The sequence below is a fragment of the Chionomys nivalis genome, chromosome 4 (genome assembly GCF_950005125.1).
Source record: "Chionomys nivalis chromosome 4, mChiNiv1.1, whole genome shotgun sequence".
Lineage (NCBI taxonomy): Eukaryota > Metazoa > Chordata > Mammalia > Rodentia > Cricetidae > Chionomys > Chionomys nivalis.
The window spans coordinates 20,300,810-20,315,497 of NC_080089.1; the positions used below are offsets into that span (position 1 = coordinate 20,300,810).

General features: G+C 52.2%; 1 protein-coding gene across 3 annotated transcripts in view; it reads right to left on the reverse strand.

Annotated features, from left to right (window-relative positions):
- The window catches only part of Col5a3 (collagen type V alpha 3 chain), a 47,649-nt gene that overhangs the window by 30,467 nt on the left and 2,494 nt on the right, over positions 1-14,688 (reverse strand). For 2 of the 3 annotated variants that reach the window (XR_009056984.1, XM_057766796.1), the window contains exons 2-19: positions 12,125-12,286; positions 11,842-12,031; positions 11,618-11,774; positions 10,853-10,957; positions 9,968-10,114; positions 7,222-7,335; positions 7,001-7,147; positions 4,613-4,660; positions 4,499-4,540; positions 3,829-3,891; positions 2,735-2,809; positions 2,559-2,642; positions 2,090-2,146; positions 1,944-1,997; positions 1,045-1,098; positions 329-382; positions 199-252; positions 16-69 (exon numbers count right to left, since the gene is read on the reverse strand). Coding sequence is in view for 2 of the 3 variants with exons in the window: in XM_057766796.1 (XP_057622779.1) it covers positions 16-69; positions 199-252; positions 329-382; positions 1,045-1,098; positions 1,944-1,997; positions 2,090-2,146; positions 2,559-2,642; positions 2,735-2,809; positions 3,829-3,891; positions 4,499-4,540; positions 4,613-4,660; positions 7,001-7,147; positions 7,222-7,335; positions 9,968-10,114; positions 10,853-10,957; positions 11,618-11,774; positions 11,842-12,031; positions 12,125-12,286 (1,661 nt within the window). In the remaining variant the exon portion in view is untranslated. The remainder of the gene's footprint in view (positions 1-15; positions 70-198; positions 253-328; positions 383-1,044; positions 1,099-1,943; positions 1,998-2,089; positions 2,147-2,558; positions 2,643-2,734; positions 2,810-3,828; positions 3,892-4,498; positions 4,541-4,612; positions 4,661-7,000; positions 7,148-7,221; positions 7,336-9,967; positions 10,115-10,852; positions 10,958-11,617; positions 11,775-11,841; positions 12,032-12,124; positions 12,287-14,688) is intronic. The other variant, XM_057766797.1, reaches the window with a different exon arrangement.

Consider the following 14,688-nt stretch of genomic DNA (forward strand, 5'->3'; position numbering starts at 1 on the left):
TTCCTCCAACTTTACCTTCTCACCGTCCTCTCCTGGGGGACCAGGTTGCCCTACATGTCCAAAGTCACCCTAGAGCAGAGGAGGGGGAGGACATTGGAATGGATTAGCAGGAACCACTCACTCCAGTGTGGGGGCAGGGTGTGAAGCTCTGATGTGGGACAAGGGCATGGATATGGGAGGGGCCCCTCACATACTCACCCTCTGGCCCTTCTCACCAGGCAGCCCTGGAAGGCCATCGAAGCCCCGGTCACCCTGTGGGAAGAGACAGCGGCAGCACTGAACCCTTGATCCTGATACCCTCCACCCCCAACCTGGCCCCATCACCCACCTTAGGTCCTGTGTCTCCTGGGAGACCCCGAGCCCCATCTGCTCCAGCTCGGCCCTATGAAGAAAGTGAGGCCAAAGTCAAGGACAAATGGCAGGTGTGTACTGCCTTTCACTGACCCCTTTCCTAGGGGGACTTTCCCTGGGCTTTGCTTTGTTTTTATTAAGGTAGGTTCTCACTGTGTAGCCCCAGCTGGCCTGGTACTCACTGTGCTGGGGTAAAGTCATGTGCCACCACACCGGGCTAGTGTTTTCATTTAAAAGCACTTATTATTTGTTTGTGTTTGTTACTATCTGTGTGTGAGCGAGCACACACTCACAAGTGGCTCACATGTGGAGGTGAGAGGACAACTTTCAGAAGTCGGTTCTCTCCTCCCACCAGGTGAGTCTTGGGATTGAGCTCTGGTCACTAGACCTGGCAGTAAGCACCTCACCTTCTGTAGAAGTTAAAGGATGACCTTGAACTTCTGACTCTCCTGCCTCGCATCCCCAGTCCTGGGGTTACAGGTGTCTATTTATATGCTGTGCTCCTCAAGCTGCTCCCGCCTACACCTCAGACCCCAGACCAAGCATTTCGCCTGTTCTTAGGTCCGCTAGAAGCTATGACGTGCCAAATCCTTCACCGCGCACTGCCTGCCTTCAATGCTCGGGTCCCTCTGATAACAGGGGAAGTACTCAGAGGGCGAGAAAGCATAATTTAAGAACTTAGAAGTTACTCACTGTCTTGCCTTCCCGGCCAGGAGGCCCAGGAGGGCCCTGTAATCCTCGGGGACCCTATGGTGGGAAATAAGAAGAAAGGATTAAAAAGGAAGACTTATGATTGATTTTTTTTTTTTTGAGACAGTGTCTCACACCTTGAGACTCTGGTGGACCTAGAACTCACTATGTAGACCAGGCTGGCCTTGAATTCATAGAGATTTGCCTGCTTCTGCCTACTGAATGCTGGGATAAAGGTATATACGACCACACCCAGTTTGTTTTATTTATTCTTGAGACAGGGTCTCGGAAAGCCCAGTCTGGCCTCCAGCTGTCTAAGTAACTGAGGTTGACCTTGACCACCTGATCCTCAGAACCTCCAGCCTCTACCCCACCCCACCCCCCATCCCCCCACCCACCCCCCTCCCCGCCCCGGGACTGGGATGACAGCTGCACACCTTCGCACCTGGTTTACCTGGTGCTGAGGCTGTAACCCAGAGTTTCGTGTATGCTAGGCAAGTGCTTTCCCAGCTGAGCCCCAGTCTTTAGCCCAGGACCTATTTTATTTTTTTTTAATATTTATTTATTTATTTATTTATTATGTTTACAATATTTTGTCTGTGTGTATGCCTGCAGGCCAGAAGAGGGCACCAGACCCCATTACAGATGGTTGTGAGCCATCATGTAGTTGCTGGGAATTGAACTCAGGACCTTTGGAAGAGCAGGCAATGCTCTTAACCTCTAAGCCATCTCTCCAGCCCCCCAGGACCTATTTTAAATCATACACTAGGAGGGGCAATAATTTCAAAGGTTTATTTCTATTCCTTTTGTTATTTTCTTCAACCAGCATTTTATCCTATATCCTTGGGAGGAAGTTTTCCTGTCTAATCCACCCCCCACCCCTCACATCCCTCCAATCTCACCTGTGGCCCTACTTCTCCCGATTCACCTTTCAGACCTGGATATCCAGGAAGGCCCTTGGAGGACAAGAGATGGAGGAACACAGCTTGAGCAAGGTGGCTGTCTGGCATGGGTGCCTCCCTCTTCCCAATGCAGACCCCTTACTCACCACAGGGCCTGGGCGCCCAGTGAGTCCCACTGGACCAGGGGGTCCTTTCATGGAGAGCTGGAAAGACAGACAGAAGCAAGAGTCCCCCACGAGACCACGGAATCACTGCTATAGTTAGAGTGAGCCTCCCCCATTCACAGGTTGCAAATTTGTCCCCCAGTTCATATGTTGATAACACTTTGAGGGGGGCCTTTTGAAAGATTGAAATTGGATGAAATCAGAGGGGTGGGGTCCCCATAATGGCAATCAGTCTCATCCTAGAACATTTACAATGCATTCAACCAAGAGGCAGAGTTCTGCTCTGGGAATCATAAGCCTGAATCAGCTGTTCTTTATAAACCACCCAGGCTCAGGATTTCACCATAACAACAGAGACTCAAAGCAAGCATCTTCGAGAGAGAGGTCCTCTGTATCCCGAGCAGGCCTGCATGAACCTTTATTTCTGCCATCCCTCACACAGCACACTCACCTGAGCCTGCTGCAGTATTGCCTGCGCCTGGGCCTGCTGGAAGGACACTGGGGGGCCTTTCGACGAGCTGCTCGCCAAATGGAACTGAGGAGCAACCAGCGACAGTGAGCCAAGGTCCAGAGAAAGGCACCCGGCCAGAACTCCACTCCCCAGGCACGGGGAACCCCCCTCCTTACCGGCATCATAATTACGGTGCCAGGTAGACCCCGGATCCCATCAACACCTGGAATTCCTGGGAGGCCAGCAGGACCCTGAGAGAGGGAGGGAGACAGAGGGATGAACGGAACTGAGGCGGTGGGAGACAGAAAAGGAGAGGGGAGAGAGAGGGAGGGACGGACCCAAAGAAGACAGGGAGAGGGGAACAGAGAGAGAGAGAGAGAGAGAGAGAGAGAGAGAGAGGAAGAGTCTGAGGAGGAAGAGAGGAGGGGACAGAGAGAGGGAGACAGAGCGACAAAGGTGACATGAGAGAGATGGGGGGAGAACGGCAGAAATGGATGAACAAGGGAGACAGACATGGATGCAGGAGACAGGTGTACACGGATGTAGGAGGCAGGTGTGCACTCATAGAGGCTGGAGGGATGACTCAGCAGTTAGGAGCCTTTGCTATATGATCGTGAGGACTGGAGTTCAGATCCTAGTGCCCAAGTGACAAGCCAAGCATCCCACAAAAGAATGCAACACAGTTTTCAGAGATCCAAAGCCCCCTCCGGTTTCTGGACATGCACAGGTATGGGCACACATGCACACACATATTCATAGACACTCCCTCACTTGCACGTGCACACACATGCACGCACACATACAGACAAAAATAAGGAGAGCTTTTAGCAAGATAGCTCAGCAGGCCAGGGCACATGCCATAAGGCCTGATGACCTGATTTGATCCCTGGGATCCAACATGGTGGAAGGAGAGAACTGACTTCCGCAAGGTGTCCTCTGACCTCCACTCAGGTGCCAGGGTAACTACCACCACCCGACTTGTGCGCACACGCACACGCACGCACACACACGCACGCACACACACAGAGAAAAAGATAAATTAAAACATCATAAAATATTTTAAAGACACACAAAACAGGCGTGAGGAGAAAAGTGGGATGGTTCCCAGTAACCAGTGGAAGGTGAGAGAGAAGGTTCACAGATGGGGTCAGAGTCACTTCAGGGACGGTGCTCCTGATTCCAGCCCCCACACCCACACATTCAAGTCTTCACACTCCCAACCTGAAATCCCACCCCTGCAAAGGGGTGCACTCAGTGGGGAGTATCTTACCGGTAGACCTCGGTCCCCAGGGAATCCTGGAGGGCCAGGAGGACCTGAAGGACCAGATATTCCCTGTGAAGACAGAGAAAAAAGAAGATATAAAATTTGAGCTTGGCTGGCTTCTTACCCACCTTGTAACTTTGACCTCAGGCAGACTTCCCTGATCTCTCTGCCTTTTAGCCAGCTCCCCCATGGTCTGTGACCTGTACCACCCTCAACTTCAAACCATAGACCTCTTTTTGACATATCTTTTGGTGCTGACTATCCAATGACCTCCAGGCAACATTATAATCTAAGTCCTCTCTGTGCACGCCTATTATCCCAGCACAGGAGGCTGAGACAGGAAGATCAAGAGATGGATTACAGTCAGGCAGTGGTGGCACACAACTCTAATCCCAGCACTCAGGAGGCAGAGGCAGTAGGATCTCTGTGAGTTCAAAGTCAGCTTGGTCTACAGAGTGAGTTCTAGGACAGGCTACAAAGCTACAAAGAAACGTCTTGAAAACCCAAAAGGTGAGGGAGGGAATGCAGTCTGGGTTACATAGTGAGACTGAGCTCAGCCTGGGTTTTATAAAGAGAAGGATGGAAGAGAGTGAGGCAGCTACATAGTGTCTAGCCACACAGCTGATTTCTACATAGGCTCTAGAAAAAAGGGGGTGGGACTAGAACCAGTACTCACCCGGGGTCCTGGGACTCCTGCGGGTCCCTCGAACTGCTGTCCCTGGAGGGAAAAAGAAGTGTGAATCCTGTTCTCATGAGGCCCCTCAACCTCCTCCTACTCCCGTTCTCTCACCTGCTCTATTCTCGCCGGCTCTCCTTTTTCTCCCTTTTCTCCAGCACCCTGGGGACAGTGGGCAGAGAGGAGATGTGATGACAAGAAGACAGACACATGTTTGTGAAAGTGCATGTCCTACAGGGCTGGGGACCTGAATCCAACCCGACTCCACTGTGGAAGAGACAACTGTCTTCTGAAAGTCACCCAGGTGAAGGGTGTCAACTCCAAAGATCCTTACCACATGGCTCAGCCTCTTCCCCAGTGAGGCTGGCACCTTGCTCAACCCTGTGGCCACCCACAGGTAACTCATGGAGTCAGTGAGTGTGTGACACCCGTTTTGGCAAATGAGTTACAACACTTGACACATGTGATGACTTATCTTCATTGGGTTTGACAGGGCTTCTCTGTGTAGCCTTGGCTGTCATGGATCTCACTCTGTAGGCCAGGATGGCCTCGAACTCAGAGATCTGCCTGTCTCTGCCTCCTAAGTGCTGGGATTAAAGGCGTATGCCACCAAAGGCAACGGGATTTAAAACTGCCTCAGAGAGGCCAGGTGTGATGGCAAATGCTTTAGTCCCAGCACTTGCAGCTGGAGGTGGATGTGATGAGTGACATTGTCACCTCAACAGGCTCTAGACTCACCTAAAACAAGCCGCTTGGCACACCTGTGGGCGAGGCAGGTGGCTCTCTGGAAGTCTGAAGGCATCTGGGTCTACATAGCACATTGCAGGATAACCAGGGCTATATAATAAGACCCTTCTCAAAAATAAAATAAAATAAAAGCCAGGAGGTGGTGGTGCACGCCTTTAATCGCAGCACTCAGGAGGCAGAGACAGGTGGATCTCTGTGAGTTTGCGGTCAGCCTGGTCTACAGAATGAATTTTAGGACGGGGTCCAAAGCTACAGAGAAACCCTGTCTTGAAAATAATAGTAATAAAATAATAAAAATAATAAAAAAAACAACAAACTGAAACCACCTAGGAGATTGGTGAGATACTATTGTGGATGTGCCCAGGTGTTTCCAGAGAGAATACACTGAGGGAGGCATCCAGGGGGATGAAGAAGCCAGCAGAGAATCATCACTCCCCAGTTACTGCACCCCTTTCTCCAGGAACTGAACCGCTCCACCACATCCTGACATCTCTATGATGGTCCCCTCTACCACATCCTCCATCTCTGTGATGGTCCCCTCCACCACATCCTCCATCTCTATGATGGTCCCCTCCATCACATCCTCCATCTCTATGATGGTCCCCTCCACCGCATCCTCCCATCTATATGATGCTCCCCTCAAATGCATGAGACCCAGCAGCTGTGGACCGATCCCTCTTAAATGTGAGCCAAACAGTCCTCTCCTCCCACCAGTTGTTTCTATCAAGTATTTTTGTCACTGCGCCAAGCAGAGTAACAAACAGGACAAGAAGTCAAGAAGTCAGCGTTGGTCTCAGCTCCAACTCCTACTCCTCCAGCACCAAGGAGAACCAGCCTGCCCCACCCCTCTAGATGCTTCCACCCAAGACTTTGACTTAGACACTGTCTCTGTGCTCAGGAGTCATCCCAAGCCTTTCTCCCCAACCTAGATGGGCTCCCCTGAGTTCTAGAATCTTCTAGTCATCCCTGGTTTGAAATCTTACTTGAATGTCAAGCATTACAAATTCAAGACCCCCAGAGGTACTCGGCTCTCTACTTTGTCCTGAAGCTCACTTGATGTCCCGCCACACGGCTGCCTTTCTCCGCTGTCTGCATTACTTTCCTTGCTGAGTCAAAAATTAGACAAGAAGCAACCTAATGGTGGAAGGGCTTGCTTCAGCTTACCCTTTGAGGGGAAACATCATCACAGCATGGAAGGCGTCATGAGGCAGCTGGTCATGTTGTAGCCACAGCCATGAAGCAAGGCAAGAGCCTGAGTATTGGTACTCGCTCCCTTTCTCCTTTCAATTCAGTAGGAGACCCAGAGCTGGCGCCACCCACATTTAGGGTGGGTCATCCCCCATTTAATCTAGTCTAGATAATGCCTCACAGACCTTCCCAGAGGCTTGTGTCTTCCATGAGCCTGTTGAGGTGACGTTGTTAACAAACACAAGCCCTCCAGCAACAAGAGCCAAGTCGTCTTGCTAACACTACGTTTCCCCACTGACTCTCTGGCTCCCTCTACTGTCCACTCAGCAGGCAGGGCGCTCAGCGAGCTAGAAGCAGGGTTCTACTGGAAGTCAAGTGGCTTCTCACCCTGTTTAGACTAAAAGAGCCAGTTGCATCACTGGTCTCTGTCACACTGTTGAGTGCTTGGTAAACATTTTCAATTGCAACTGCACCAGGGTCACGCAAAAGCAGTTGACACAAGGCAGACACAGTCAAGAGAAAGCGGGTATTCACATCCATCTCCTGATCCAACCCTTCTAGACTCACAGGAAAGATCTGGAACTCAGTCTGTAAAGACTGCTCTGCTGCCCGGAACTTGGGGCCCATGGTGGGGTCACCTCCTTCTTCATCCTCCTCAGTAGCCTCAATCTCTGGAGTCCACAGCTCAGTTTCAGCATCAGAGTCAAACGCCTGCTAAGGATATCCAGAACTATCATCACCTTCACCACCCAGACCCCTGGCCCAGCACCATCAACTCCCCCACCAACCTGCAAAACAGTGGCATTTTGTCCAGTAGTCACAGTGGTGGCGATGGCCAAGGGAGTGGGAGTCGGAGGCCGGTGGGGATCTGGCTTCTCTGTCTCAGGGGTATGGAGTACAGTCTGCAGCAGGCATGGAAGGAGTGTCAGATGTGAAGCAAGGACAACCACGACAAAGAGGAGACAAAAGAAAAGCCAGGGCTCTCCCTCAGTGTTGCTTCCCACTGATGGTGGAGGGGGAAGGGGGGAAGGGCAAGTGCCCCGCACAACTGGTCCAAGGCAGCCAGAGGCTGAATCAGCTACAGGGGAGCAGAACAGGGCCAAGTCTCTCAGGCCTGGGAGCAGAACTGGATTGACTCCAGGGCCCAGTGATTAAAGTCAAGAGCCAGCACTCAGGGCCAGACTCCCGGAAGCCCAACCTCACATGTCCTCTCCCAGGACAGCTCAGCAGTCAGCCAGCCAGGCTGCAGCTCCTCCAGCCTGGACAGCTGCAGAAAAACTGGGTCAAGGCAGAGAAGGAAAGCCACGGGGTGTAGGTCAGAATCAGGGGCTGAGAAGGGCATGTTACTCTTGGAATTCATGTGGAATAGAAAGATCTGGAACCAACATGTAGCTAACAGTCAGTGACCAATCCCTCCAACCAAGGACTTCAAGCAGTGACCCAACCAATGACTTTGGACCCACCTGTCAATAACCTACAAAATTAACCAAAATTATTCCAATGATCAGTGACTGCTAAGTGAGCCCCATCTTCATGATTCCCACCAAAGGCTCCAAACAGATACCCTCCCATCCAGGGATCCGACTGTGACCCCAACCAGTGGAATCATCCAACAAAAATCACTATTTAGTGATCCCTGAAATAATGAGCCTTCTCTGGGATCCCCAATCAATTATTCCACTAACAGGGACCCCATCATGTATTCTAGCAACCTCCCTAACAAATAACCCTTCACCTTTAATCTTTAACTAGTGTGTTGATTCCTTCTAAGTCAACTTGAGCCAAGCTAAAACCCCCTGGGAAAGAGCTTCTGTGAGCAATTTTCTAGATCAGGTGGGCCGGTGGCGTGTCCCCGGGAAACTGCCTTGATTGTTAACTGATGCAGAAAGACCCAGCCACTGTGGTTAGCACCTCCTAGGCAGGGGTTCTGAACAGTATAAGAAAAGCAAAAGCTAGCTGAGAGCAAGCAAGCAAGCAAGCAAGAATTCATGGGTTTATTCTCTTTCTGCTGTCACTGTGGATGCAACACTTGAAGCTGCTGCTCCAACTTCCCAAAAATAACAGACTGAGACTGTGAGATGAAATAAGCCCCTCTTTCCGCCAAGTTGCTTTGGGCCGGGATAGATGTGGGGCTTTTGCTTTTGTTTTCGTGTGTGTGTGTGTGTGTGTATGTGTGTCTGTGTGCATGTGTGTGTGTATGTGTGTGCGCGCGCGCACACGTGCACTCACTGGAGCACCGGGAGTGCAGATCACTGATGGGGGCATCGGATCCCTTGGAACTGGAGTTACAGGCTTCGGGATCCAGGTAAATGGGTGCTTGGAACTGAACCCAGTCTCCTCTGCAAGAGCAGCAAGAGCTCCTAAACGCTGCACCGTCTCCCCAACCCCTTGCTCAGGATATTTTGGCGCAGCAATAGGAATGGGGCTGCATTGAATGCTGTCCTCCAGGGCTATCCTTAATAGCTATTGCCATCTTCATCGAAAGCAACTATGACTATGAAAGACCCTCAAGACCCAGCCTGTGGCCACTCTCTTACAGAGGGAGGTGGTGAGGAGGCCACTGGCCCCTCCTCAGAGATTCCAGCCACTCTCCCCCATATCCCTCTCCCAGCTGTCTGTAACTCTGCCCAGGCTGCACATGTTCTCCTGATCTCTGGAAAGCAAAGAGTACTGAGGTGTAAGGAAGGGGTATCCAGCTGTACAGCTAAGGGGAAAGTAAGCATCCACACTTAGGGTGACTGTTCAAGGGTCAGCCACACCCTTGTGTGTACCCTCACCTTAGCTCCGTAAGTACACCTCACCAACTCACTGCTTCCCCAAACTAGATCGGAGTGGAATCGTGCCTTAGTTGGTCCTTAGTTCCCTATCTGTTGTCCATGTCTTCCCAGGAAAGCTCACCACAAAGACTGCCAAAACACCAATAGCCTCCTAGTGAGACCTCCCGCTAGGAGCTCCCTACTGTTACCTCGGTGAACAACTCCCTCAACCAGCAATACCAAACAGCACCCTCAGGAAGTGGCACCTGTCACCCACTGACCTCCAGGCTGACTGGGCTGTTCTAGTTGGTGAGGCAGGTGTCTCCTTCCTCCCTCCCTGCTCCATTTGTGTATCTCCTGAAATTAAAGCTCAAAGTGGATGACCTTCCCTGATGGGGTATGGGAGTCTGTCCTTCCCTGCTAGACCCTCAGGATGAGGTCCCAGATGGAGCCCTCACCAATGACCTCCAGCACTGAACCCCACATACTGGCACAATAACCATGCAGCTGTAACCAGTTACCCCTCCTGATGAACACCCCACTGTTAAGACTACATCATGAACCTCATCATCATCAGGTCCTCTTGTGTTCAGAGATGTCTCCTCCAGCTCCTCCCGAATGGAATAAACATGGGGGAACCCCTGAAGCAGGACCTGGCATCACCCTTGGCTGAGAGAACCAGACCTCAGGTGTCAGACCCTGAGGACCAACACAAAGATGAGGGACCAGAGATGGGTGAGGATCAGGCAGCAAAAGGAGAGAGGTCTCAGATTCTTACCTGGTTCTCGGGGGCACCAGGAGTTGGGCTCAGCCTTGAGGCCTCCTTGTTCTTTTTCTTTCTTCCCTTCCCCTTTCTACCCCGCCCTTTCTTCTTTCCTTTGCCCTTGCGACGAGGGGTAGTTGTTTCCGGTTCATCCTTGGGGACCTGAGGAAAGGGTTCTAGTCATAACTAGAGAATCTCCCCCCATTGGAAATGCCATCGCCTGACTCCCTGAGGGCCATGACATGGTTCATCGTTGTCATTCAGCTACGCCTGTGTATACGTGGGGGAGGGGGGTGGAGTGTGTGTGTGTGTGTGTGTGTGTGTGTGGAGTGTGTTCAAGTGTGTGCACATGCACACAGAGGCCAGAGGTCAGCTTTGGGTGTCATCCCTCAGGCACCAGCACCTACCTTTGTTATTCCTGTGGAAACAGTTTTTCACTGGCCTGGAGCTCACCAGTTAAGCCAGGCTGACAGGCCGGCGAGCCCCAGGGGTCTGCCTGCCTTTGCCTTCCCAGCACAAGGGTTACAAATGCCACCATGTTTAGCTTTTCCGCGCAGGCTCTAAGGACCAAACAGGTCCTGGTGCTCAAAAGTGAGCCAGGTTTCCTGACTGAACCATCTTCCCCACCCCCAGACTGATTTTCTGTTGTTGTTATTTTGGAGACAGGGTTCTGCTACCTAGCCTAGGTTGCCCTCCATATCCTCTGGCATCAGCCTCCTGAGTGCCGAGGCGACGTGTGTACCTCACCACACCTGGCTTAAGGTTGAAGTCATCTTCTGGGATTAGTCCTGCGCTCAGGGTCTAAAGTTGCTCAGCTCTTTGTTTCTGGGTCCTAGTCCACTCTTTCTTGATACCCAGAGCCAGGGGTGACTCACCTGCCACCTGGAGCCCCTCACTCACCTCTGTGGCTGGGGGACCTGGGGTTTCACAGTCAGGGAGGTAGTGTTCACAGGCCTGGAAGGCAGCCTGAGGGTCAGCAATTAACAGCAGCTCCTGTATGTCTCCCTGCGCAGGAGGAAAGAAGCCATAGGATGATCCTGGCCAGTGCTCCCCAGCGTTTTTCTGCCCCTTCCTGCGGTGGAGCCTCAGCTTCCCACCCAGGGCACCCTAAGGAGGGGAAGCCTGTAGCCCCTCCACCTGTAACTCACCAAATCCATGACACCACAGGACAAAACACATCCAGTGTGATAGTTATGCTTGCCAATTTTTTAAAATTACACTGATTTATTTAAAGTATGCATGCGTACACGCACAGGTGTGCCAGGAAGCTCGCATGTGGAGGTGAGAGCCTTCAGGACTGAGTTCTCTCCTTCCACCACACACATTTTGGGTTTGAACTCAGGCCAACAGGCTTGGCGGCAAGCACCTTTACTGACTGAGCCATCCCCTGGATGGTGGATGCCTGGATCCATGGGTCCCTGCATCACGTGATGGTCTCAGCGACCTGTCCCAGTGCTTACTCCAGCAGGGACCGAGTACGTGTCACATGGTGGGGACCTGATCGCTTGTTGATTTACTAATGGGCTATCGTATGGTGCTGCCTTCCCTCAGCTCTGTGGGCTAGGTGGAAGCTGGGCTCTCTCCTTCTCTGTGCTCTTCTACTTTAGGCTGAAGACAAAGCTCCCCAGCCTCTGTCTCTGTTTTCCCTGCCACTGAACTCCATACCTCAAAAGTCTCCTCCCTGCTGTCCTGGGTTCCCATCATGGTAAGTCCATTTGTGCGGATAAGTCGAGGTCCCTGACCAGACACGGGCGGCTGAGGTTCACAGTCAGTCACCAGGGTCAGTTTGTCACCACTCATGCTAACCGCCACACGGTGCCACCTGCAAGGGGAATGAGTCTCAGTGCACAGATTTCCGCAGGGTACCCTTTCCTCTTTCCCATACTCACCTGCCATCCATGAGGTTGACCTGCTCGGGGAAGGGCCTGAAGGAGTCGCCAAGGAGACCCAGAGCTGGCCCCAGTGCCAGCCCAAGCTGCCGGATGCCCTTCTCATCGTAAATGGACAGAAGGACAGACTGATTGGCTGGCTGGCCCCGCACAGTGAGCAGCACCGAAAAGTCCTCAGGAAATTGCCCATCTTTGCCGGCAGAGGAGAAGGGGGCAGTTAGACCACCAGAGAGACTTCACCCTTCCAAGATGGCCCCACCCCAGCCTTCCTGCCCTGACTCACCTGGAAAGAGCTGCCACGTGGGGACACTAAGCAGGCTGGACTTGTCCACCCGGAATGCTCGGTCGCCATGTGGAGTTCTCTGGGGACACATGCCAGGCCCCTCAGCAACCCCAGCTTGGTTCCTGTGCACCCCCAAGGCTTTCAGAACATCCACAGGCTCCACTGTAGAAAGACCGCAGGGTGAGGAGGCGTGGTCAGAACTGGCCCAGGAGTCAGACCTGACTGCACGGCCCCCAGTCCTGAGAGCTACTCAGAAGGCTGAGGCAGGAGGACCTCCACCTGGTCTGCCAGAGTGTTCAAGGTCACACTGAGCAACTTAACAAGACTTTGTCTGAAAGTCGGGATGAAAACAAACAAAACTCTCAACTCCAAAAGACTTGGTCAGAGTTTGGGGGCTCCCTCCTCCCCCAAATCCAGGGAGCAGCAGGCAGCCTGGGACCAGCACCACTTCCCCCACTACCCCACAGATGTCACCCCTACATCAGTCTATTGACTCTGGTTTTTTTTTTTCTCCTAAGTTTTCGGTGAGAAAAAAAAAGCTGACCTAGTTCTACGATGAATCAAAGGTTCCTGGCCGGAGCCCCAGAACCAAGCCTTCCCCTTCTCCCTTCGCCCCCACGCTGGCTCCTTGGGCAGTTTCCCGGCATGGAGCCCCCTCGCTAGGGAAAACCCACAAGAGGAAAAAGGATGTGTTTGTGGGGGTGCACTCTTCTTAGACTCCATAGCCTCCTACCTTGGATCCCCAGCCCATGGCCTTCTCCCTCTTCCCATCTAACTCCCCCTGGCATCCTCCATCCAACTCCCTTATCTAACTTCTGCTCTGACCTCTTTCCTCTCACCTCTTCCTTTATCTTTCCCTGTTCCTCCGTCTCATCTTCCCATCTCCTCCTTCTGACTTTTATTTCTGATAACCCTCCCCCTCTCTCATCCTAGAAAAGAAAGAATTGGCCTGGCCCAACAGGCCCCTAATCCAAGCCATCCTTGCAGCCCCGCCCAGGCAGCTTGAACACTGTTAACTGGATCCACATGGCTTGGGTAGGGCCGGTGAGGGCTTCCCCTGGGCCCAAAGCCCCTGGCCTGTCCCCTCCCCTAGCAAACTGTCCCACTAACCCCCTGACCCAGACTCTTGGCAGGAGCCAGGTTCTGCGGAATCTGCCATGACCTCACTCCAGGGTGGCTCAGCTGACTTCATCACTGAGAACTGGGTTGGGGGACCAGACTTGGGGAGGAAGGGACTTGGATGAAGACCTCCATCCCAATCCCTTTGCCTCCCAAACTCTGTGGAGTTCTGTTCCCATCCCTGCACCCTTGCCCCTGCCCATTCTACCTTCTCTTTGTCCCATTATCCATGGCTCAATTCTGAACCAATCAACAATCAATCTTGCTTTCTTGGTACTCTGTCCTCTCTTTCTCTCCTTCTCTCCCTCTCCCATCTGTAATTGTCTCTTCAGTGGCCAGGCTGTCATTAAGAGGTATTTGGATTATAGCCCCCCTGGGGCTGAATTTGGGCTCTCAGGCTCTGCAAACCACAAGGGTCATTCCCCAGTGGACTATTCCAGCTGTCCCCTCTAGACTGGGAGCCCCTGGGAAGATTTAGATCTACAACATCCTCCAGTAGAGCACTCTGCCCAGCTCAGTTTGTTTTTGTTTTCGAGATCCTACCTTAAACCAGGCTGGCCTTGAACTCCTGACCCTCTGTCGGTCACCTCCACAGCGCTAAGATGACAGATACACACTGCCATGCCCATTTATACAGCGCGGGGATGGAACACAGGGATGTGTGCATGCTAGATGAATACTTTACCAGCTGAGCTGTATCCTAGCACAAACTCCAATTCCTATGCAGTAGGAAAAGGGAATCTCCCCTTGGTCACTGCGAACTCCCATTTCAAAAGTCCTTACGGCCATCTAAGCAGAATCACTCTTGCTTCAATCTCCAGTCCTCGCTGCAATGACCTTTTAGCAGCTAACTGCCCTTTCCCTCGCATGGCTCCGTGACAAGGAGGCACACAAGAGCCATTGAGCCTGTGGGGCCAGCAGGAGGGGTCAGAAGCCTCCCAGCCCTCCCCCACATACACACCCCTCTCCCTGTCTTGGTCAAGGCGTCTAGGGAATGCCTGGTAGAGTGTAAGATGTGGAGGGAGTCAGAGAAGGAGCAGGCTGGATCATGGATGGAATTCCCCAAAAATTCATGCATGAAAATTTTTGCAAGCATGGGACTTGCCACTGGTTGAGGTATACACAGTTAATTAGATTAAGAGGTTTAAGGACTTGACGAGATGGCTTAGCAGGAGAAGGTACTTGCTGCCAGGCTTGATGACCTGAATTTGATCCCAGGAACCCACATGGTGGAAGGAGAGACAGTTGTCTCCTTCAGGTTGTCTGACCTCTACATGTGTACTGTGACATGCACGCACATACACACACACACACACACACACGAAATTAATGTAAAAAAGAAAATTCTACACTTGATGCCATTGTTCGGCATGAGTGGGAGCCCTGGCAGCAAGATTTCCACACCATATACCCCACAAGCCAGACTTGCCACAGGAGATGGAGCC